General features: G+C 37.2%; 1 protein-coding gene across 1 annotated transcript; it reads right to left on the reverse strand.

Annotated features, from left to right (window-relative positions):
• Positions 1-8,889: 8,889 nt before the first annotated feature.
• On the reverse strand, positions 8,890-17,975 carry LOC113777972 (acyl-coenzyme A thioesterase 13). The gene is made up of 3 exons (XM_027323207.1): positions 17,730-17,975; positions 17,486-17,629; positions 8,890-9,400 (listed from the first exon to the last, which is right to left on the reverse strand). The coding sequence occupies exons 1-3, from the start codon at positions 17,901-17,903 to the stop codon at positions 9,257-9,259; spliced, it is 462 nt and encodes a 153-aa protein (XP_027179008.1). The 5' UTR covers positions 17,904-17,975; the 3' UTR covers positions 8,890-9,256.
• Positions 17,976-27,020: the final 9,045 nt, after the last annotated feature.

Genomic DNA, 27,020 nt, shown 5'->3' on the forward strand with positions numbered 1-27,020 from the left:
CTTGCAAATCTCAAATGAAAATGAAAGGTGTGAGAAGTGCGGTGAGGGGGCCCCCCCTATTTATAAGGGTTTGGGCGGAATATGAAGAGGCGGCAAGAATACGAAAGGACGGCCACGTTCGAATTCAAAACACCGTACCTCCCTCTCTCCTCATTAATGCCCCGTCCTGTCAGCTGACACCCTCTGCACGAAACGTCCTGCTGCTTCACGACGCGACGGTTACCAGTGACCACGTCCTATCAACTGACACGCCCACGTGTCACGTCCCCGCATCCTCCGGAGCAGTTTCGGGACTCCGGCTCTCTACGACTTCGGCACAAGGAAGCCTCGGAACCTCCCTAGCCCGGAGCTCCCGAGGCTTGGGGGGCTTATTGAGGATGCTCACCTCGGCCATCCTTCATGCCCGAGGTGAACTCACCTCGTCCTTCATCAGAGCTCATCCGCGTCTCGGGCATATCCCCTAAGCTCGGCTAAATCCCTAGTCTACCGGGTAGGTGACCTCGGCACCTTCACCTCAGCTGCACGCTAATGATGTCAGGACACCTGACATCACCCGGGACCAGTGTGCTTTATCTGAAAAGCACTGTTGCACTTAATGGCTACTGCAAAGGACTCCCCGTCACCCTGTCCGGGCGGCTACAGTGTCAGAGTCAGGTCATCTGACAGGGAGCAGAGCCGTAATGGCAGGACATGGGTCCCACCGGCATAAGACCTCCGTCCTGCCCTCCACTCTCACTCTATAAATACCCCACACACTCCCAACAAGTAAGACACACTGTTCATTCTCATATACTATTATCTTTCTCGTTCTCATACTAACTTAATCGTCGGAGTGATACCAGGGGAGAAGCCCCGCCATCCACTTCGGACACGAGGATACCCCTCACTTCATCTCAGAGAGGTCTGATTTAGGTCGGTCCATCTATCCACCAAAAATCACCTCTTCAAAGGACATAACCAATAATTCCATGGTGGTTACAGATTGGATTATGGAGGATAGGGAGGCTGGCAAGAAAAATGAATAGAAAAACAGGCAAAACTACAAAGGAAATAAGAGTTGGACGAGGCTTGTAAAAGAGGTGGGAAAAAGGAAGCCTCTGCTGGATACTGTGAGTAAGACAATTTAGAGTGACATGGAAAGAGAAAGTGTAGTAGGAATGATGAAAGTTGCTATCATATTGGGAAAGAGCAATACATGGTGAAAACAATCAAATATGAATTGAGGATGAGCAAAATCAACCTGCAAAGGTGGCAGAATCCAACCTCAATAGGGCCCCCAATCCTCAATGAGAGCTATGGCGTGGAATTGTCAAGATGTTAAAAGCCCTTTGACAACTTTCCAACTCAAGGAGGTAGTGAAACTCCACTCCCCCTCTTTAGTTTTTTTATCTGAAACAAAAAAACAAGAAAAATGTTTTAATAAATGTTAAAAAAGCATTAATTTTGATAAGGTGTTTGTGATTGACCCCATTGGTAGAGCTAGTGGTCTGGCTGTTCTTTGGAAAAACAATATAAAAGTTAAAAAAAAATTCTTTGTACTTTTTTAACCATAGAAGTCCTGATTGATGAATCGAATGGCATGCATGAATGGTGGTTTGTATGTATCTATGCTAACTTTAAGGACACTATTAGAAAGAAACAATGGTAGATGGTAACTAATAGGCAATAGTTGTGGTAGGACAATTGGATCCCGATTGGGAATATGAATGAAACTTTGTGTAATGAAGAAAAGTTTGGGGGGGGGGAGGGGAGAGGAACAAGAAACCTAATAATAGCATAAAAACCTTTAGAAACTTTATAAAGAAAAATGTTTAATTGGTCTTGGCTTTGAATTAGTCCCCTGGACTTGGCGTAAAAGTTGGAGACAAAGATAATGATGTTAAAGAAAGACTAGAGAGAACCATTTGTAGTAAAACTTGGCTAGAAAATCATAGTAAAACTAAATGAAGTCACATAGAATGAGACTTTTGATCATTGAATTTTGTTAGTGGATGTTGAATCCACTTTGAAAAAATGGAGAAAAAGGTTTCAATTTGATAGAAGATGGCTTCAATACAAAGATGTTGAGGAGGTGGTTAGAAAAGCTTGGAATAAGCAGTGTAATGGATCTAAATTATTCAAGGATAAGAACAAAATTAAATATTGCAAGATGGACCTCTTAAATTGGAATAGAAACCTTAATGGAAACATTGGAAAACTTATAAAAAATATTAAAAAAGAATTATTGAATGTTAAAAATAGTAATATGCATGGAAAAGCAATCAAAATTGTTGGACTTAAGAAAAGATTGGCTGATACTTAGAAGTGTATTGAAGTCGAAAGGCCAAAGCTAAATGGTTGAGAGAGGGAGACAAAAACACAGCCTATTTCCATGCTTATTTAGCTAGCGAATGGAAAAGGTGCAACATCGCTACTCTACAGAGAGAGGACAGGACCTGGTGTAGTGAGGAAAGAGAGGTAAAAGAAGAGATTGTCAATTATTTTAGGACAATATTCACCACTGATCATTCTTAGGAATTCAGTGAGGTTTTGGAGGACATCTTACAAATCATTAGTAGTCAGGAAAAAACAAGCTTATCAGTTTGTTACTAAGTTAGAGATTAGGAAAGTTGTGATTGCATCTAAATATCATTGGTACATATCTCTTGGTCCTTCAATGAAACTTTGAGGCAGAATTATGTGTTTTGCCGATGTTTGAACTTGAAGCTTCTCCTCATGAGAGACTATCTAATAGTCCCTGATAGATCTTAATGCGCAATCGATATTGATTTTCATCAATCCTGTAAAATTCTAGTCTAGATGTCTCAATCTTGATATACATGTCAATCACATACTGTTGGAGCAATCTACCAATATGAAGCAATAGATACTTATCTTGTGCTCTAATATGCAATTTATAGCAATAATATTCATGGCAAGACACATTCTTCCTTTTTTTTTTGTTGTTCCTATTGATAGTTGCATAAGAATCAAATTGATTATAATTACAAATTGTGTATGCCTAATCTGACTTATAGATATTTAGAGATCGTTACAAATGAAAGAAACTTAGTATAATAATACCTAATATTTTCAACTTCCATAACTTCTTCTGCAGTCATAAACATATTAGTTGATGGTAGTAGTCCTTTCTCCAAGGGCAAGTCCTATTACATGAATTGCCATTTATTGGTCATGAAAGCCTCTCAATATTGGATGCCACCCCGAATTACCATTAGGAAACACTAACAGATATTGCATTAGATCATATCATCCATAGTAGTGCTTCACAATTTGAGATCGGCCATTTGTCAAATATTTTTGAATATATCTTGAATTGGTTTGTTCAGTTGCTATTAACTCTATCTAGATATCACCAAGTTGTGATACCGTAGGCTTATTATACACTATTTGACCTACAGTTAGATTTGATTCTAACACAAGCTTGTAGTCATCTAGATCAGATATATCTTATAAACAACGAAAGAAAGATGAATACGGGTTGACTTTCAATAGCTCAGACAGCTTACAGATCAAGCTTTCACAAAACTTGCTAGATATGGAAAGCCAGTGTTCAATCTCATGATCTATATCATAGAAAAATAATTGCAGATTTGTCAGCTTTTTTCTTTTTGAAGGTGTCAAAGGATAGATGATACGATACAATTGTCCTTGGACTCTGAAAGTATATATGCCATTGTACTTCTTATTAAGCTCTTTATCACAATGCATGCTAATTGATGTAAATGCGAACATATTGTTATAACTACAAATACAATTCCTGGACTCTATTGCTTCTTCTGAGTCACTAATATATAGCAACATAATTCACATGGGATTTCAGTTTCTAACAGCCGCACTTTATTTGATGATAACAAAACTTAGGAGGTTCAAGATGAAACCTTTTTGCTTCACAATAATGACATGGAGGAGCTTGTGGCAACACAGTTGGCTCTCTAGCAATATCTTGATGTACATTAGGCTAAATCCTTCTTCATGAAAATTGAATGTTGTTTCTAGATCGAGAGATATTGGCATTACCAATATGTGTAGGTATATTTCTGTTCGCTATCTAGTGGTGTGTTACCATTACCTCCAACTAAAATTGCACCTTGTTGCTACAGCATATTTCTAGTGAAAGCATGACTACTATGTGCATGAAACTTTGCATTTTCAGACATTTGGTCAACAGGAATACCATTAGAGCCATTTTTTGCCTGATTATGCTGTCTTCTTTTTGAATTTGCTGGACATAACTGCTAGGATCAATCTGTTCCAAACTGTGAGCTGCAGATTGTAACTCCCTATGATCACTTCTTGTTTTAGTTTGTTCTCTAGATTAATGATTTCTTGTTTGAACTACTTTATCATATTGGTTGACTTCATTAAGTACTCGCTCTTCATGACAAGACATGAATGTAGAATAATTTAACAGTGACTCAGCAACTTCAGCAGGAATCTGAGTTGCATTTACTTCTATAGTGCAGATATTTCGTAGAACCACCAAGTTTCTATGATTATATAGTAGCAGGACGCTAACATCGTCGCTTATTTCACTCATGCGATCGTTCCTCTAATGTAGCATATTTTCTTCTCAGGGGCATTATGAAAATATTATATATGCTTATCAAAGAAAAGACATGAAATATGGATTCGGTAACTCAAATATAACTAGAATATGGATTTAGCAACTCAAATATAGGTACACCAAATAATCAAGAAATGTATGAAACTAAAGAAGGATATTGAACATAGTAAAAAAGTGATAATAAGCACAGACAAACATAAAACTAACCCTTCCACTAGTACCGTGGATTAGTATTTCAAGCAACAGTAGTTTAGCAATTGAAATACAGAGCAAGAACACTATTAAAACCAAGCCATAAATTATTATCAAAGGTCAAATCAATTAAAAACTAAGATGAGTACCATACTTCAACACTATAGATTAATTGTAGTTGTGTCAGGAAACAATTTATTAGTTGACTAATGATACCAAGATTCGAAACAAAGTACTTTTATACATATTAAGATTCATTTTATGAACAGCTTATTTATTTACCCATAATAATATGATTCAAACCAACTATTAACTCATTGAAAGTCATATAACAATATATCCACTTATTACAACAAAAAGCAAATTAACGTGTTACGTACCATGTTTCACCATACTGCAAACTAGAAAACCACTTTAAGATTAGGTGGCATTATTACCAAAGCTCAGATCGATTCAAAAGTAAGATCTTTACAAATTCTTTATTTGTTATTAAGTATTTAGCATGACATAGCATCTTTATTAACCAAGTCAAGATTAGCACAGAGCTACTAGTTTCATACAAACTAAGTACTTGCATATAACTTTGGGGCGAATTTAGAGCGAAATAATTTATTAGCCAATCAGTTGTAGCATAAATGTAAGAATTAGTAGATGTTGTACAATTAAACAAAGCTTTTGAATCCCAGCATGTCAAATTCCAAACTATTAGTAGCACAAAAATGCTCCCACACAACCACATACTAAGTAACAACTAGAGCTAAACCACAACAAAAAGCTTTTGGCGTCTAGAGTGAATCCTATATAATAAGGAGAAGAAGAATGACTAGTTTATAACTTACCAATGAGAGAAGCTTCTATGTCTACACAGAAGCACAATAATTGCAATGTAAATGCAATCACATATAGGAAGCAAATTTCTTTCGACATAGTATGCTAACCAGGTCTTCCTATTTTGGAACACAATGTCCTTTTATGGTGATGCTATTGATAGTCTGATGAAGAGGTAAAGTTGATCAAATGCACACAAAATAGCCACAGCAAACCACATTACTTCACCATACTGCACCGCCAAAAATGTGGCTCCCAAATTCAGTGAACTAAATCTTAAGACCAATAACCCAGTGTTTCTTATCCTCATTAGCTATTAATTGGAGGGCAAAATTGGTATCCCAGGATGGCATGGTCAAAACACAAACTCAAAACAACTATTAGCCGTACACAGCTCTAATCGCATCGATCAATCGTACAACATATGCTTGGCAAATTATGGAAATGCCCGCACAGCCGTGGTGCCAATGATGGACCATGATTCACTCTGTTCATATACCACATTCCCACTTTTATTCTCTTAGGATTTATTGTGTTGAGGAAATTGTGTGCTATGCTTAAAGGGTTGTACATTGTGTCCCAACTGTAGATGATGTTATTATATTACCCATATGTGCCTATTATACCATATTTTTTAGTACTTATTGATAGAGCTGGGTTTTGTGTCTTTTGGTCCTCTCTCTCCTCTCATTGTCTCTCTCTCCCCTCCTCTTTTTAATTTGTCGTCTTCAATCTCAACCACTCTAGAAATCCTTCAGGCTCAGAGAATTTGCACTATATTTCTTCTTCATCAAACCAGATTATCCTTCTGGGATTTGGCATATCATATTTAGCAAAGGGTAAAGGAACAACGACCTTTAGTAAAAGAAGAAATAAGACCACATACTCTCTGCGAGTTGTGGTTGCCGTAGAGTCCATGCGTAGAGAGTCATTCGCCGCTCACTGCTTGAATTGGACTTGTAAGTTTTCCACTAATTACTCTACTTCATGAAATTTTCTTTTAAATTTTTTGTTTTAATTTGTGTCAATCCAATGTTTTCGATCTTGGTCTTGTCTAATGTGTATTAAATAACTGGAGTGCGAAGGAAATCAGGCAAAAAACTACTAATGCATGAGGTCTGAAAGCTTCATTTTCATCTTACTTACATACTCCCTGTGAATGACTAGAAATACACCAAAAGCTCAGGTAAACTTTATGTATTAATTAAACTCTTGTTATCGTGGCAAGAACCAAATTGACTTTTTAACGACCATTTCTGGTTCTTGTTGACTAAGTACTCTATTGCTTTGTTCTGTCTCGCAGACCAATTCGTCTAGGCAATCATTCCTTTTTACTGATGACATCTGTTTTGTATGCTGAGTAGTTTTTTTGGCAAGCTTGGGGGTACGGAATGCTGAAATACATATATGATTTTAGTTCTGATTTTGGAAGCACCAATTGAATGGTCGCTAGAGCTCGTGCATCGTAAATTCTTGTCCTACTTGCCATGCATGTTTCTAGAATTAAACGCAACTTCATGCTTGAGGAAATTGAGATTTTCTTTTCTTGAGAATTTGATGGTCGGTAGGAAATTGTGGTTCTTGAAATATGTTTAAACAACTTACAGTATGAAGTTTTCAAAGGTATCTTGATGTAAATATTGCTAAGGGTGTGCATTCTTATCGATTTACATTTCACATTTATGCAAAATGTGATTTCTGCGGGTTTCACCTCGGCTTTGTTCATTTGTCAATCTCACATTTTTGCTTAGAGTAGAGGTTGTATGTGACTAGAGCTGCTTAAGTTTTCTGTGCTTGCTTTAGAAATTCAAATACAACTACCAACCTTCTTCTTGTGTGATTTAATCAAGTTGAATGTTGAAGACGGATCTAGGAGCACAAATTGAAACAATTAGCTTAACATGTGAACCTCCGAGCTCTGGATTTCAATGGCTGAAAGTCTACGGCAAAAGGTGGAGCCAGCCTTCAAATGAAGTTAGTTTACAACCACTTAGCGCCTCTCTTTCTACTTCCAAGTTACCTAAATCTTTTCCAGATACTTTATAAATCATTTTTGTTTTGCTAAACATTGCCAAACAAACAAGTAGGAAGCCAAGAACATTTGGCAATAAAACCAGTGATCTACATTGATGACCAACCATGCAATTGAGGGTGCTTAGGTGTACTGATTAAAACTTTTGCAAGGTTTTGTAGCAATCGTATATTGGATTTTTAGTTGCGTTTATTGTGATGCTACCCGTATTTTAAAGTCTCCTCATTTTTTGGTAACTATAGAGCAGGAAAATAAAGAGCAACGAAAAGAATGTTACTTGACCTTGTGATCTCAAGATAATAACGTATTGTAACTACTCAACCTTGTGGATTTGGTAATGGAGTATCACAGGCAGACTAGATCAAGGAATTATCAAGTTAATCAAATCGTTATAAAGATTTGATCATGCCATGCTTCATAATTATCATTTTGCTTTGCCTTTTTTTTTTTTTTTTCCTGGTTTACACAAATGGGAGACCAAGAATAATCATGAAAAGAAAACTACCTATGACTTTTATGGTCTGTTGTTGTTTTCCTTAGCTGTTGTTTTTTAATCTCAGCCACTATACATTATTGTCATTGCAGCAACTTCATCAACACCTGGTAGAAGTGGATGATGCAATTGTTCATTTATAGGAAGTTTAAGACCAGCCATATCCTTCTTGATAAAAACACGTGAGGATAGATGTTTAATTGTGGTCCTTCAAAACTCGCAGTACGTGGAGCTTCCTATCTAAAAATATGCAACTCTTCATTGAAACTAAAATATCCCAACTCAACAAATTAATGGAAACCTAGACAGCCTGCAAATTATAGTTGGGATACAACTTTAGGTACTTGGGATTCGGGTATTATATTGGACTTCAATTTCAAAACTAATCAGCAACGAGTGGAGCAATCTAAGATTTTATAGATGCGGGTAAAATTCCCCAAGACATATTAGTTTCTTAACACTGCCCCTCACACATGACTTGGCAATGGGTTTACGGTACGTAATGCAGTACAAAATACTCCCTCTCCCATGGGTAAAATTATAAACTGGGTAAAAACCCAACTTAATACCATTGAAAAAAAATGAGTTTTATCTCAAAATCAATTGGCATTGAATGGAGTGACCTAAGATCTTATTAATGCAGCTAGAAATCTGGAATATAAATGTGGGACATTTCAGTCTCTTAACAACACCAAAAATTTTTAATAAAAAGTGAAATAGATAAACATATTTTAAAAACGAAAATGACAACTAATTCTTTCGTGTGGCCATCATCTCTTGAATATAGAAATTAGATTTAGACCATGATTGAAGAAAACAAGATTTAGCATTTTCCTTTCGAAGAAGATACGGGGACCTAAGCATCTATCTGCAGAGCGAGTTCTTGATTGTTAGCATCATGCGGTGTTGCTTTTGAAAGGAATTGAAGTATTACTAATCAAGAATTTATACTAAAATGACCAAGTAGTAGTCTTGCATGAATATTTTTTTTTTTTTTTGGAAGGGGCATGAAAGTTCAATTCATCTTGAACCTGAATGAATACAACATATAACGTAGCCTTCAATAGACATGAAAGTTTCTTGTTCAAGTTGAGATTCAGACTTCTGCCGTCAATATTGCACAAGGTATGAAAGAGCGGGTTCCTCACAACTTGCTTGATAAAGCTAAGTACTTTGTATGACGCCCTTGAGCAATAATTTTACCTGTCTTTTTGTTCTTCAACTCAACACTGACAACAGCAATTGCCTTTCCAACTCGTAATGTCTTTGCCTCAATCTCAATTTCATCCTGAAACAAAGATATTGAATTTCTCCTTGTTAATTTGTCAAAAAGAAAAAATATCTCCGTGTTAGAAAATGGAGATGTCACAGCAACCGAATTGAATTCTATTCAATTGTCAGACTAGCTAGGCATCTCAGGAGGTTCATTGGTGGGAAAGCCACCAAAACTCATAGAAGATAACATCTCGGAGGAGGAAGAAATGGCATAAAAGAAAAAGACAGAAAGCCCAAAAGAGAAAAGATAAATATCTACATTAGAATTCTATTACAGAAAAATGACGGCAACTCTAAGAGTTGATAATCAAAGGACCACCCATTTAACCATGGAAAAATAACAAAGAGGACCTTAAGAAGCATCCCCACAAACAAGAAAATATGACCATTATAATAAGTTAATAATGGTACTGGGCACTTAGTGTCATACAAGACTGCATTCGACAGCAAAAAGCCTCAAATCTTGAAATGCACTGGTAACAGAGAGAACCTTAATAACAAAAGTGATAATTAGATAAATATCTACATTAGAATTCTATTACAGAAAAATGATGGCAACTCTAAGAGTTGATAATCGAAGGACCACCCATTTAACCATGGAAAAATAACAAAGAGGACCTTAAGAAGCATCCCCACAAACAAGAAAATAGGACCATTATAATAAGTTAATAATGGTACTGGGCACTTAGTGTCATACAAGACTGCATTCGACAGCAAAAAGCCTTAAATCTTGAAATGCACTGGTAACAGAGAGAACCTTAATAACAAAAGCGATAATTAGGACAAATATTATTTAACTGTGCAAAAATAACAAGGAGAACCCTAAGTAGCATCCCTATAACAAGATAATAAGACCATTATAATAAGTTAATAATAGTAGTTGGCACTTAGTGTCATACAAGACAGCATTCAACAGCATAAAATCTCAAATCTTGAAATGCACAGGTAAAATAGCTGTGATATTAGAACACAGCTTAGTTATTTTCAAATGTGTATCACCACAAGCTCAAGCAATCAAAGTTCAAATGTGTATCACCACAAGCAAAGACATGGCCCCGAACCCAAAACTCCCATCTCAGAAATTATACAATCAGACAACAATAATAAAGAATTCGGAGCTTCAAGCGCCAACATCAGCTCAAATCTCTCAAGATATCCCTATCTCTAAATTTGTATAAATACACGTGTGTGCAGGAAGGTGAGGAGGAATTTATAGATGCGCGTAGGAAATCAGAAAGAGTGGAGGAAGAAGAATTGGTGGAAAAAACTGGAGGAGATTAGCTGTGGCCTGATTTGGTCAAAAAAGAGGAAGCAGTATTATGAGAATAATAACTTCTGGTAAAATATTCTTGAAGTTATTTTACTCCAGAGAAGAAAAGCTATTGCGGCGGAATAAATTTTCCAAAATTTGAAGGCAACTCTAAACACCAGAACATCGAGAAAAGACTTTATGGAAAATGTTGCTTATCTGACCAAAACAAACCATCATTGTTGCATTATATGTTGCTACCCTAAATTTCTAAATGATAAATGGGAATGTCATTTGGAGAGACCAGTAGAGAAACCCCAAATTCACATAGAAATCCATTCTAGTATATTGTACCAGGTAGCTCAAAGCTGAATTATTGAAATTAATCAAGTGCTACAAAGACAGACTAATAGACAACAAACTATTCGCCACTTCATTATAGATTTGGAAGATCACAATAAAATCTAGTAAAATTGACCTTGAAATGCATCTATGAGGTATGTCACCATCATAAATAGCACCAGTTAACCATCAAAACTATGATGCCCTTCTCCCTCTCTCTCTCTCTCTCTCACACACACACACACACAGAGAGAAAGTAACATGTAAAGAAAGAAGTTCATAGTAAATAGCACCATCTACCCTTGAAATCTAAGATATCCTCTCTTTCACCTCTCTCAAGATTACAGAAAGAAATGCAAGCACCATAAATCAAGAGACCTGAACCTTAGATATCCTTTCTACTAAATGACCATCAGTATTAAGCTGTAGTCACCATAATCAACAGCAAATGCAGCCACCTTTCAAGAGATAAGGTGTTAGCACAAGCACCAAAGCATCCGCTCTGTCCACATGCAGCCAAGTTCAAGGAATTAGCAATGCCTCAAATCACTTAGCGCTAGTAATTGTGCCAAGCAAAATGTGGATTGATAGCACAAACCCTCCTCCTCCTCTAGATTGCTTTGGTGTTTCCAAACTTATATATTTTTTGTTTTATTTACCCTTGATACAGCAAGGTGGACACATGGCAGGTTGCTAGCTGTTTATCTTTTTCCTGTTATCATATATTAGTTTCAGCACTGTAAATCTATCATATTTAAACAATCTAGAAGGCCACTGGATCTAAGCCCAAGCATATCTTAACATCTATTGATTCAAATAAATCAGAGATGCAAGACATTATAGATCAAGAAACAGACAAATACAACCACCATAACAGTTAGTTTTAGGGAAGATCAATGTAACTTTAATTGGTAGAGTTCTCTATAGAAGGAAAACTGAGCAGGTACAGGCAACAATGGTATTGATACCAGTGTTCTCTGCCTATGGAACCATGCTTCAACTAACAAATGTCATCAAGAAAAGTGTACGAGTGTACCCTGAACAAATTCAAGCAGATGTATATGTCATGCTATATACAAATGAAGCTTTAGAAACTCACAGAAGATTTCACCAGGATAGAGAACAACTACCAGCAACATAACTAAACATAAAACATGGACGTGGAACTTGGATCTTGTCAAAAGGATGCATGTAGAAGGCCTTGCTTTTAGTTACATCAGTCAAAAGTGCCAGCGAAATGCTCATAGTTAAACTATTACAATGTCCTCATCCTCTGGTAATTCTATAACCTCATCCTCCGGTAATTCTATAGAATGATTGGAACATCATTAACTGAGGTCTGTCATAACTATAGGCTCTCCATCTTTTTTCTCAAATTATACTTAGTTCCCTGGTCAACAATTCCTGTTCAAAAAACAGCAGTCATAGTAATTTGCCTGTGTTTCATACAGGATGATCTGTCCAAATAGTTTGAAAGGAAACTCCTGACCTTAAATAAAATGCTTTTTTGATGTTAACAGCTACAGATGGTCTATAAATCTTCCAAACTAACTTGAGGACACACAATGCGGTTTTAGAAACAGAACAGGAGGTCCCAATAAATATGATGAATCTTGAGAGATGTTGCTGTAATTTACCACAAGTTTTGCAATCCTAAATTGCTATGAATGGGTAGATTTCAGCAAATAGTCAGAGAGATTCAAAGAGCTAATATCCTTACAATCTATAGCAGCTATTGCTATGAAAATGTCTAGCAATTTAATCATTCAATTAGCCTATGCTGCAGAATTTTCTGAGACTCAAAAGGCTGTAACCATGTGAGTCAAGATCTCTGGGGACCAACCAACTCTTTCAGGAAAGCATAACCTACAATAATACTGTCCATGGATATCAACATAAATGACATCAATGAAAGATATTTATTATGAATAAGTTGCAAAAACATCAAAAAGGCAATATAGATGAGAAAACTCTTACTCACATCGTTTGCAGTCAAGTTTCACCTTTTACTTTGAATATTGAAAAGGTATAGATCTAAGACTTTCTGTCCTCCACTCAGTTCAATGAATAATCTCGACATACCAGGCCATGATCTGATTCCAAATTTGGGCACTTTACTAGCTACAATGTAAATATGGACTACAGCTTCATAGCACGAAATAAAGATAGTGATACACTCAATTTAAAGTTGTTTGGGAAAAAGAGGGCCCCAGACATGCAAACTCACAAAAAAAAAAGGATGACTTTTGGAATCGATAATGGTTTATAGAAGAAAACTTAAGATATTCTTATAGTCAAAGCCTTCAGTGACTTTCTATGATCCAAAATATTCATCTCATTTGTTCTCGGTTACTCATCATTTATTCCAGTTGTAAAGCTGAAGAAGCTATTCTCTCTAACCTACCCAGCAGCCCATATTTGTGCCCCAAAAGGGATTGAAAACGATAGAAGAATAAATCCCCAATAAGAAAGAAAAGGAAAAAAGGAATGCATTATCTTCATGTTACAACCAGATCTCTTTGTGGCACAACCAAGAACGTAGATTAAATTCTGTGATGTAAATATGGTGTTGGATTCACATGGAATGGCATTATTTCCACCATTATGCAATTTCATAGGGCTGCATTCCTCAAATCCTTCATTAATGACTCAACAGGGGTAAACTGACCAAGAAAGTTATTTTCTCTTGAAATAGGTCGCCAAAGTTTATGAATGAAAAAGTAGGTCTTCATGTACAGATTGTAATTTTATTCAAATAGGCTTTATTATGGAGGTGCCTATTAACTAATAACTTCATAATATCCTTAGGTGTCCAAACGACTATTACTCATTAGGCACCTCAATCCACATATCCAGGGTTTTTAGTATGTGAGATCTAGTTCTTTGACACCTTGAGGCATCTCTACTGATCTAGGAACTTTTCCTCAGATGATTGAGGATTCTAAATGACATAAAAAAGAAGAAGGAACCTATTGTCCTACACTGGGCTCTAAGCACTAAGTTTATCCATGCATGACTGCAAGCTAAAAATTGTTTTAACTCACAGGATGGCAAGACTACCATATTCGTACGACATTTTTGGGAGATAAATCTGTCTTAGTGACCAAGTAGAATTTAAGCAATTAAATTCGCTTCAACATTCAAGCATTAGGCACTGTATTCTTGTTGACCAGCCACCATAACAACTGAGCTAATCTTTCCAACATCCATTGACTCATCCATGCAACACTAGGCTAGCACAGATAAACCATACGCGCAGCCCCTCTATATGCACGTAGAAATTCTGCAACACAATAAACTACCACTTATAGTAGAGTGATGGAAAATTCAAAATTACAGATGAGCATGCAAGGATTTGGTCTTTGAAAGATCAAAATCCACCACTAAAAGAGTGAATTTTGTACTAATTTCCCAAAGATAATCTATTAAAAAGAGAAACCCAAACTTGATAATGCTATTCTCTTCTATACAACTTCACAAAATGAAACAGGAAAGAGAATTGTTAACCAAGGTATCTGCTCTTGTACAATTAGCTTGCAGGTCAAAAAAAGGGTAAATGTAGCATGCAAAAGACCAAAATATTTTCAGAAAGCCCACAAATATGTGTGTGTGTGTGTGTATTCAGAAGAGTTGCATGTTTTCAGTTTACTTTGTATTTGAATCCAAATGCTCCCAAAAGTTTTAACAATCAACAATTGTTCTAAGGTTCCCTGCTTCCCTGGAAATCCTCCTCAGAGAAAGAATCATCAGAATTAACACCATGCTCTGAATTAGCATCTGCAATCTGGAAATCTGAGAAAATATTTCTCAGTTCTTGAGCACAGGAAGAAGATTGTTTAAGGCAGTCTTTGAAGGATACAGCAAACTTGCTGGACTGCTCAAACTAAAATCTTCGGGATCAACTCCTTTGTTCTCAAAACAGGGTTTAACTGTAAAGGATACTAAGCAATCCTGGAGAGATTTTTGGAGTTTAGGAGGAGATTGATTTTGGAGGGAGGAGAGAAGAAGAAGCAATGACAAGGTTTGAGTACAGACAGAGATAAGAGGTTCCGTCTGGCAATAAAGCAGAGATGGAGGACTGGGGGGAGAAAAGGGGGGGAGTAGGAGGATGGTTAGGAGGATCACTCATTCTTTGTCCACGATATAAAAATGAAATGCACGGTAAGACATTTTCACTTTTACCCATTTGACAGATTTCGTCGTCTGTCAACAAAACAGTAAAAGATGGTTATTGGTTGAATTGGTCAAAAAGAAAGATGAGTAGTGGACAAGAAATTAATGAGAAATTAGAAGATAAAGCCATGGTGATGGATTTTCTGAAAATGCGAAACACCTAGTCATTTTCAAAAAACTTGCACATTTTTCAATCCAGCTCGTGTATTTCCAGTGAAATTAGGCTGAGTGCATCAACTTTGCACTCCAAAAGTGCATTTAAGAATGATTATACAGCAATTAGGCTACTTCTTTCACTTCCAAAAACTCCTGGCTCTATAGTCTACGTGTACCTCTAAAAGTGCCTAACGGAAGCAAATACATCTGCCAGACGCAACAGGTTCGGTTTCACCTACACAGTCACCTATCATTTCCCAAAGCTGAATTTTCCCAGTATTCCTAAACTGATATTTTAACTGCAAAAAGTGGCACAATTGTTAGGATCTTTGCCAATTAGCTCTCCATGTTCTTGAATGTTTCAATGCAATAGAGATTCAGGTAAAAGAGTTAAACGAATGAAGAATAGTTACAACAATTAATTAGATATGACCAATCTGCCTTTTCTTCACTTCTTGACATTACTATGCATTGCCAAGGAGGCCTTGTGGTCATGTGGCTAAGGTTGAGGTCTTAGAAGTCTTGGGTTCATATCCCCCATCCCCCTCTCCGCTTTTTAAATCCCACCCCTCCCCTGATAGGAAATTTTGTTTTTTAAATTGCTATGCATTAAGTCAAACTAGAATTTCTACTATAAATAGGAGGGGAGCATTCAATAGTTGATGCAAATGCAACAGACAACTGGTGGAGATGCATTCCAGCCAAAAGCACGCTCAGTATCTTCAAAATGACGTAGTCACTAAACTTTGATTTATACCGAAACAATCCATGCATCAGTATCATTATAGACAATTCTTTCTTCAACCAGATTTTGTTACATGAACTCCCAGCCTTAAGTTGTCATACAACGAAGCTCTCGGTTTATATAAACGTATAATCATCACTTTTATCAGAGATTTCTTGGGGATATTGCACAGCATGGGACCAAACCGTCGCCCAAAGGAGCAATACTAAAATATGATATCTGAAAATGTTAAGAAGGCAATTCAGAATATTTAAAAGTCAACACAAGGATCCATCTTTACTTCTTTTCTCCTAAACCAGATCGATGAATGGCAAGAAATAATTCCCAAAGAATTTTTTTTCCAACTGACAAACCAGAGCTGCAAGTAACTATATAACCAACCAATAGCACAAATCTTGAACCCAGATAAATGAATCCCAATACCAGCATAAACACATGCTAAAGGAAGCTAAAACCTAATTGTATCAATGCCATTATCTTGTAAATCCAACTTCGCCAAACTTTTTATGTGACGAGGAAAAACAAGATTCAAGCGTTAAAATAAGGAAGATTAGAAGTATTGCAGTTCCAGTTGTCAAAGTTCTCCTGCAAAGATCGATGATGTGCCAGAGCTTGATGAGTAATGACCCAAAAGAAAAGCCTAAATAGTCATCCACGGACAAGTCTTTTTTCATTCCTGATCTTCATGAGTAATTCATTATCATATCATGAAAGTAGCTTGCAGGGCACAAGAATTAGCAAGTGTCAGTGACAATCTGAAAGAGAGTCAAACTTTTTCACATAAAGTAGCAAATTCTTAATCTAGGGTGGCCCTTCAGGTCATCAAGCAAGTCAACTGATGAACAAGTAAAAGTTTGTCATGCAACAGGAATCTTCACTAAGATAATCTGAAAGTAGATCAAATGCTATGCCAACCACATGGACTCTTCCAACTACCAAAGGATAAACTGACCTTGAATAATCTAAGAGTTCCAAAGAAGTGTTGCCAATTTGTAGTTTTTACATTTCAAGGATCCTTCCATTGTTTGTTCCTTTCAAGTCTCAACAGAATCAACTATTACATCCATTCAGAATCAGATTGCCTACTTCACGCACTAACACTGTGATCAGATACCTTCAATCATAAATTCGCAAAGCTTCCAGAATCAAGACAAGCATTACCATTATACTATTCTTTTTTCTTCCTTCCTAAATCATTTCCATAATTGAAAAATACTTGCTGACATTTGCAAATCAAAAGCTTAAAATGGCAAAAAAGTATCCACCTAAACAAGCAAAAACAACTGCCCCACATAAAAATTCATCCGTAAGACACGCATCTTTATATTATAAAAACAAAAACCCAATTCAAATTACAGCGCAAACACCATAACGACACCGAAACGACGCCTAAAAAAATGATATATTTCAGGCAAAAGGAAAGAGTTACATACACCAACATAGGCACCATCCAGGTAGGAAACATTGATCTCAACGGAAACTCCAGTCACCGGAGACCCCACGGTGTATATGACAGCTGAACCCACCATGTCCACCAGCGTGGCTGTCGCCCCACCATGCAAAGAAGTCCCAGTATTCTTCACCCAAAAAAAATTATCACAACAAACAACACCAATTAATACAAAACGCATCAAAATTCGGAAATTCAGTAGCACCAAAGAAAAAGGAAGATCTTACCAGAAGACGAGAAGGAACAACCATGGAGCAGACAATACGACCCCGTTCAATGAGGTCAACCTTGAGGCCTTGAACTACAAAGGGTTCAAAGTATCTCTGGGGCATAGAATCCACTGTTGATTCATATGGGCCTCCTTCTTTCTCTAGCAATCTTTTCACTGATTCAAAGTCCATTTTTGGAATCTGATTGGCATGTAATATTATTATGGATTATATATAGTTCTACGGAAACTTGCGATAAGGAAAAGAAAACAATATGGTACTAGTATGATCATTTCCCAATAATTAATAGAAATGATGTTAAGACGCTTTTACCCCTTTTTACCTCGCTAGTGGTACAGTGGCCGGGGCACCCAGCCGAGGCCTGAATTGGGTTCTGCAGGTAGGTTAGACTGATTAGTGATCAAGTGTTAGGATGAAGAAATTAAGTCAGCAAACGATGTCGTTTTATGTAACTGATCAGACAAATCAGTTGGAAGCAGAATAAGTGGAACGGTGTCATTTTATGATGAAATAAACCAGTAGAAATTAGAATAAGTGGAACGGTGTCGTACCCATGCGTAACAGATTTAGGTAGAATTAGTTAAAGTCGGTTAGCCATCCTATTTGTACAGAATTGATTGGCAGAAATGATATGGAAGAACAATAACATAATTTCTTTTTTTCTCTCTCTAATTCTTACTCTCTCTTTCTACTTCTTTTCTCTCTCGCCCTCTTTCTTCATATGTACTCTATTTTCCCTAAATTTTGAGTGTTAAATCCCTAATGCTGAAGCCAGAATCCTGACATTTGGTATCAAAATAGGTCGGATCCTTGGAAGAAGTCGAATTCCATGGCAGAAAGCACCAGATTTAAGACACTGGAGGAACAAATCAAGAAACAAGATATCAAACTCCAGGACGTAATGGAAGGATTACAAGCTTCGCAGGCACAACAACTGAAAATGAGAGAGAAGTTTCGAATAGAATTGGAAGATAGCAACCGGAGGATGGAAGGTTTGTTAGCTGAGATGAAGCATGAATTCATTACCTTCATGAAGGTAATGATGAACAACCAGAAGGCTGTTCCAGAGGAAGATAGGCAAAGGATTGAACAAACACCACTCTTACCAACTCCCCCACTGAATCAGAGGCTACCAGTAGGATTAGAAAACAACAGGATGACAAGGAAGGAAGTAGGTAAGTTCCTGATCCCTAACCCTCCAAAGATTGACCTGCCTATGTTCCATGGGGAGAATCCAAGGGAATGGATCAGAAAATGCATTAAGTACTGTTTAAATTACCAAATTCCTGAAGATCATAAGATAGAAGTCCTAGAAATGTACTTAGAAGGGAAGGCGGACAACTGGTCCCATGGAGTAAAACTAGAAAAACCAGGTATAACTTGGGGAACCTTCGAAGAACTGCTGTATAAAAGATTTGATAACAGGATTGGCCGAGATGTGGTGGAAGAATTCAATAAACTGCAACAAGTAGAGCAGGTGGAAGAATGACAGGAAAAGTTTGAAGAGCTCAAAACCTTTATGATGATTAAGAATCCCCACTTAGGAGAGGAATATTTTGTATCTAGCTTCATCAGTGGACTTAAGGACGAGATCAAAACAATGATAAGAATATTGAGCCCTGCAACCCTGTCAGAAGCTTTTGAAATTGCTACACTGCAAGAAGATGCACTGAAACTTCAAGTCAGAAACTGGAAAACTGTACCTGAAAACAGGTTTGGAATCTCTAGGAGTTCTTCCCAACAACAGATCCATAGTTGCCATTATAAGGTGCCTTCTACTAGCACCTTCAGGAATACCTTATTCAAGGGGAAACCAATTTCTACTGCAGATGCAGAACCTAAAAGACTATCAGCTCAAGAATTACAGTACAGGAGAAGCAATGGTCTGTTTCAAATGTGGAGAAAAATTTGGACAGGGTCAGTAGTGCAAGTTAGGTCACTTGAATCTTCTGATCTTTGAGGAGGAAGAAGATTCTGAGTTTGAGGATGTATTAGGGGAACAAGATGGAGCTACCGGCAATCCTAGACAAGTCATGGAAATGTTTCTACATACATTGTCAGATGCTCTGCAGAGGAAAACAATAACACTGGTAGAGAAAATGGATGGGGAAGGTATGTTAATATTGGTTGACACTGGGAGTTCAGATAGCTATATCAGCAGTGAAAAGGTAATTGCCTTTGATGTTCCATATCGACTAGTTGATCCTTTTTTCTGTAGTATTAGGAAATGGAACTTGTGTAACCAGTAAAGCCATATGTCCCAAAGTGGTATGGGAGATTAACCAACATAAGTTCTGCTATGACCTGAAAGTAATGGACCTAAGTGGTTGGGATATCATATTAGGAGTGGACTGGATGAATCGTTTTAGCCCCATTACTTTTGATTTTCACTAGTTGACAATCTCCTTACACAATCAAGGGGAAGTGGTACAGTTGAGGGGACAAGCAGAGAACTGTAACTTGGATCTTATTAGGGGGAATGATCTGAGGAACTTTATTGAATATAAGAAGCAGATGTGCCTGGCTATGAGGATGGGACAGGGTAATCCATCAGAGAAGAAGGATATGCCTATTGAGGTTCAAGGAATCATTGAGGAATTTGTTGATGTTTTTGAGGCTCCTTCTGAGCTTCCCCCTACAAAGGAAATAGATCATGAAATTCCATTGAAACAGGGATCTCAGGCTTTTAAAATGAAGCCATATAGATATCCTCACTCCCAGAAGGATGAAATAGAAAGGCAAGTTACAGACATGTTACAACATGGAATAATCATCCATAGCAACAGTCATTTTGCCTCACCAGTTTTGTTGGTTAAAAAGAAGGAAGGTACATCGCGCTTTTGTGTGGATTACAGGCATTTGAATGAGATGACCACTAAAGATCGATATCCTATTCCAAATGTAGATGAGCTGATCAATGAATTGGCAGGATCAAGGTATAAAACCAAGTTGGATCTCACTTCTAGCTACCATCAGATCAGTGTCAAGCCCAAGGTGTGACAGCCCCACCTCCCCCTAAGGCGAACCAAAAGGTTTGGCGAGTCGCCTGCCCAACTCTCGCCGGGACTCACTCACTCACTGCAGTCCTCAATTAAATTACAAGGTACAACTCAAATAATACATCAAATTCTCCAAGAATTACATATCATAAGCGAAGCGGAAACTAATTCCCAAACGTGGAACGTACACATACATCCGATTCAACTCCAAACATCCATACAAGCCCAAAAATTACACAAGATGAATTCCAAATTCAAACTATACAGGAGATAATCCATCCAGTTACATGAATAAGTACTACAAGCACTTCCTTTGCTTCGAACCCTGTGGAGGGAAAAATAAATATTTTGGGGTGAGCTAGAAGCTCAGCGAGTGTCCAGTGAAATCAGTAATCAAGTGAGTTTTACAATAGTTCATTTCAATGATGTCATGAATCAGTAATCAAATGTACGTTTATTGCTCTTGTGAGCCAGTGAAATCATGGTACTTAGACTTCCAACGCTCAAATAGATCCAGTAACAGTGAAACAGGAATAGGGAGCCATCTACTCCAAATAAACAGTAAACAGTAATGGAGACGTTGGTTCTAAGCACAAGACTTCCCAAGAACTCAATGGAGCCAAAACATGTCATGAACCACATGCAAACACTCATGATATGAAATCGAGCAACAATGCAAGAAATAGTTCAAGAGTAACTTTGAAATAGTTTTGGAATCACTCACCAACCACACCTCCTGATCCTCATTCATCATAGACAGTTTCCTTGATCAAACTCAAGCCCTTTAACTCAAACTCAAAGAAATCAAATGCTCTCAAAGATTGGACAGCATTTCCCCTTAATTTCGTTATGTCCATCCTACAATCAATCACCAATCACATCTCAATTCAACCATCATACACATCATAGATTATAAAATACACCTTTCGGCACAATAAGCACAACTGAAGCTACACTTATCGGATTGAAACAAATCTTATGGCGTTTCGAAGCCAAAACATATACATACATTTCTTATGAGACCTCCAAAGCCAAATCATGCATTTTTAGGGTCAAAAATGAAAATTTTCATGAAAATAGAAATCTGGCCGCGAAACAGGGCTCATGGGCAGTCAAGGGTATTTTGGTCATTTCACATGATACAATGCTTCGATTGAGCTGAAATTTTACAGGTAGCTAGATAACCCAATTGCAACTTTCATGTTTTGGGCAAAGGCTGATTCGGCCTCCTTCAAGAACAAACATGCAGTGTAAAATCAAGGCAGATTGCTAACCCTAAGCTGGAATTTCCGCACAAAGTCTGAAATTTTTCGTAAACAACTACAACTAACACACAAATGCTTCATTTCTCACCATATCAAGCTATCATTCATGGCCAACCACTAATTATCATATATAATCAAAAAAATCACCAATAAAACCTGAAATTTAGCTAACTCTATCTCAAACCAGAAAATCCTCCATAAAATAGCATATTTAGTCACCACAAACCACTAATTTGACATTAGCATGAACAAAGAGGAAGTTTGTAAGCAAAGTACCTTAACACCTCAAGAAAGATGATAACTTAGGGTTTTCCTTTCACAAATGCCTCCACTAGAAGCTTTAATCCTCCTTAGTAAGCAACTTTGATGGAGTAATCTACAATTTCAATGGTTGGAAATCAAGATTGAAGCAAGGGATTGAAGTTGAGGTTGAAAAGTTTCTCTTGTTTCGTCCTCTAAGAGGTTCGGCCAGCTCAAACAAAAATGAAGATGATCTTGATCAAATTTTGTATTTAGTAAAGGTGAAGAAAAGTTGGTCAAGTCCACCATCCAATCGGGTCGCGACACATGACACTTTTAATGGTTCAAGCTTATCTTCTTTCTTCTAATGGTTAATCTATCTAGCTAATCTCTAATTATCTCCTAGCACCTTGTAAAATAATATCCCTTTATATAAATTATCCACTAATCGTCAAAAATTTATCGCACTTAGTGCACTAGCGGGTCCCACGCTCATAATACACTTCAAACTTATCATGAACTATCTTATACTAGGAAAATGATTTGAAAACTATACTCACTTATAAAATCTTTAGAAAAATTAATATAGTAATATAAAGGGAAGAAAATGCATGATTTGGCTTTGGAGGTCTTCATAAGAAATGTAGGTATATGTTTTGGCTTCGAAACGCCATAAGATTTGTTTCAATCCGATAAGTGTAGCTTCAGTTGTGCTTATTGTGCCTAAAGGTGTATTTTATAGTCTATGATGTGTATGATGGTTGAATTAAGATGTGATTGGTGATTGATTGTAGGATGGACATAACGAAATTAAGGGGAAATGCTGTCCAATTTTTGAGAGCAATTGATTTCTTTGAGTTTGAGTTAAAGGGCTTGAGGTTGATCAAGGAAACTGTCTATGATGAATGAGGATCAGGAGGTATGGTTGGTGAATGATTCCAAAACTATTTCAAAGTTACTCTTGAATTATTTCTTGCATTGTTACTCGATTTCATATCATGAGTGTTTGCATGTGGTTCATGACATGTTTTGGCTCCATTGAGTTCTTGGGAAGTCTTGTGCTTAGAACCAACGTCTCCACTACTGTTTACTATTTATTTGGAGCAGATGGCTCCCTATTCCTGTTTCACTGTTACTGGATCTATTTGAGCGTTGGAAGTCTAAGTACCATGATTTCACTGGCTCACAAGAGCAATAAACGTACATTTGATTACTGATTCATGACATCATTGAAATGAACTATTGTAAAACTCACTTGATTACTGATTTTACTGGACACTCGCTAAGCTTCTAACTCACCCCAAAATATTTATTTTTCCCTCCACAGGGCTCGAGGCGAAGGAAGTGCTTGTAGTACTTATTCATGTGACTGGATGGATTATCTCCTGTATAGTTTGAATTTGGAATTCATCTTGTGTAATTTTTGGGCTTGTATGGATGTTTGGAGTTGAATCGGATGTATGTGTACGTTCCATGCTTGGGAATTAGTTTCCACTTCGCTTATGATATGTAATTCTTGGAGAATTTGATGTATTATTTGAGTTGTACCTTGTAATTTAATTGAGGACTGTAGTGAGTGAGTTAGTCCCGGCGAGAGTTGGGCAGGCGGTCCGCCGAACCCTTTGGTTTGCCTTAGGGAGAGGTGGGGCTGTCACAGTCGGTATCAGAGCTCTTAATGAGCTCATGCCAGGAGAAGGTTCTTGGATTGTGGGGAGTGGCCTGTTAACTGTGAAATGAACTATCATTATTGAGGAAAAATTAGATATGTATGTTGGGTAGGAATCTCAAATATGGATGATTTATTCTTGGGACCGGCCGGCTTGAGTTGTGAATTATCCTATTTTCGGATTCTTGTATACGAGTACTAAATATTTTATACATTGGTGTATTTGCAAATTGGCAGGAGTTAGTATATTGCATTATGATGTGAATAGGAATCGTGATTAAATTTGGGGAAGTGGAATCGAAGAGACTAAGGCTAGCTTTGAGAGTTAAAGGTGAAAAGACAGTAGTGAGATCTTGAAGATTGGTGCAAATCCTCCATCTTAAGGTGAATAACTTTACTAGTCTTTCGATAGTAAATGAATTATATACCATCTATTGCCTAAAAATGTGGTTTTCAAACATGAAATTTAAGTGAAATAATAGTTCAAGTAAGGATTCTAGATCTGTAAACTGATATGATAGAGGAGCAAGAGTGAACTAATGTAATGCATGATCAGTTGTAGGAGACTAAGGATCGCCTTATTTGGGTACCAAGATAGGCAAGGGATAAAATTGAAGGGATTTTGGCAAAATGTAGGTCGTGATTGAAGAGGTTGTGGGAAATTTGGATAGGAAAAAAAAAACCCAAAGGAAAAAGCTCTTAGCGTTGAAAATAAAGTTGAACCAACTAAAGAGACTGGATTTGCCAACTCTATTATGGACTGACCCAATAAATCACTTGATTTTAAAAGGTTAAATAATAAATGAGCATCTACAGATTATATATTTACCTTGAAATTATTAACTTGTCCCAGGAAATAGCTGTGAGCCAGGAAATAAACTCGAGCCTCGAGAGTAAATTATTTGGATAATTGGTGAGTGTTTTTCGAATTTACGTGTCAAACTGCTTATGTGTACCTAAGTGCAATTATATGGCGAATGTGTTTATTATGAAATATTGCCAAGTGATTCATTGTGAAGTGTTTTCAATTGTCCCTCGCCTTCTAAGTCGAGAGTGCACTTTATCTCACTCGGCTTAGTTGAACTTGAAGGTTGATAATTGATCAAGTGATATTGTAAGTGTGCATGACTGTAAGCTGTGTGTGTACTTTATCACACCGGCTGAACTAGGCCCCAAAACCCTCTGTTCAATGGACTATTCGAGCCAGCAAAGGGCTTGGTCGGGTAGGACAGTAGCTTTGGGTAAGTGTTTCAGTATACTCGAGTATTACCACGGAGTAGCAGATTACTGATATTGATATGGCCATCTAAGTGAGGGAAGTGTTTATTGTTTTTGGAGGTTATAAGGAGGAGTTCGGTGGAGTGTGTAGTGCATTGAAGTGGCTCTAATGCGAGCACCGTATCCTTTTAAAAGTGATTGTTCAGTGAAGTGAAGTGTTTTCTCAATTGCTTAATGAAAGTGATTGTACAATGAAATGTGCACTACTTACAGGAGTTGGAGATTGAAAAGTGATTGGATGGAATTGGAAAGTTGTTTTGGGAAATTCCATCACCATGTGTATATATTGGAGTCACGTTTTCTTTTGTATTTTAAGATGGTTGAATCTGTTGTTTTGAGTTGATGTAATATTAAGAATAGATGTTTAGAACGTGTATTTTGTTTCTTTTAGTGGACAAATCTATGTTTCAAGCTGATTGGAGTGGTATTTAAGAGTGAATGTTCGGTTGTTCAATGATAACATTATGTCTGAAATTAATATAAGTGAGTGAGTCCTGGCGAGAGCCAGGCAGGCGATCCGCTAACTTCTAGGGTAGGCCCTAGGAGAAGGTGGGGTTGTCACACAAGGACACTTACAAAACTACTTTCCAAACTCATTGTGGCCATTATGAATTTCTAGTAATGCTCTTTGGGTTGACCAACGTACCAACAACATTTCAAGCTCTTATGAATAAGGTATTTCAACCTTACTTAAGTAAATTCGTGTTGGTTTTCTTTGATGACATCTTGATCCACAGCCCTACGTTAGAATCACACCTAGATCATTTGAGAACAATGCTGGTTGTTTTAAAAGAACACAAACTATTTGTTAAGAGATCTAAATGCTCATTTGCACAACAAACTGTGGACTATCTTGGGCACACCATATCTGAGAATGGAGTATCCATGGATCAATCCAAGGTTGAAAGCATCATGAACTGGCCTATTCCTAGTACAATAAAAGAGTTGAGAGGTTTTCTGGGGTTAACTGCTTACTATAGGAGGTTTATCAAACATTATAGAATCATTTGTAAACCACTTACTGAACTGCTTAAGAAGGACAATTTCTCTTGGAATCATGAAGCACAGAAGGCTTTTACATCACTAAAACATATTATGAGCACTGCTCCTGCTCTTAAACTTCCAGACTTCCAGAAACCTTTCACTATTGAAACTGATGCTAGTGGAAATGGAATTGGTGCAGTACTGATGCAAGAAGGTCATCCCATTGTATTCCTAAGCAAGGCATTGTCACCTAGGAATTTGGGACCGTCAACTTATGAAAAGGAACTGCTAGCACTGGTAATGGCAGTGACCAAGTAGAGGCATTATTTGGTAGGATACCATTTTGTTATTAAGACAGATCACCAAACCCTGAAATACTTGTTAGATCATAAACTCACTACTACATTACAACACAAATGGTTAGCCAAATTACTGGGGCTGGACTATGAAATTCAGTACAAAAAGGGAGCAGAAAACAAAGTAGCAGATGCACTGTCAAGATTACATGGGGTAAATCAAGAACAGTTAGCTCAGCAAGGATCCTGTTTGGCCCTTTCTATTGTCAAGCCACTATGGATACAAGAACTTCAGAAAAGCTATGATTCAGACCCTCAGTGCTAGAATATTATTTCTCAAATACTACTGGACCCTGCTGCTGACCAACAATTTGAATGGGACAAAGGATTACTGAAGTACAACGGCAAACTTTATGTAGGCTCAAACAATGGATTGAGGGATAAGCTCGTCCAAACACTCCATGCATCAGCAGTTGCGGGTCACTCAGGACAAAGAGGTTGCTGGCAAAGGCTAAAAACTTTATTCTATTGGCCTACCATGAAGCTGGATGTCATCAGAA

Source organism: Coffea eugenioides, chromosome 7 (genome assembly GCF_003713205.1).
Source record: "Coffea eugenioides isolate CCC68of chromosome 7, Ceug_1.0, whole genome shotgun sequence".
Classification (NCBI taxonomy): Eukaryota; Viridiplantae; Streptophyta; class Magnoliopsida; order Gentianales; family Rubiaceae; genus Coffea; species Coffea eugenioides.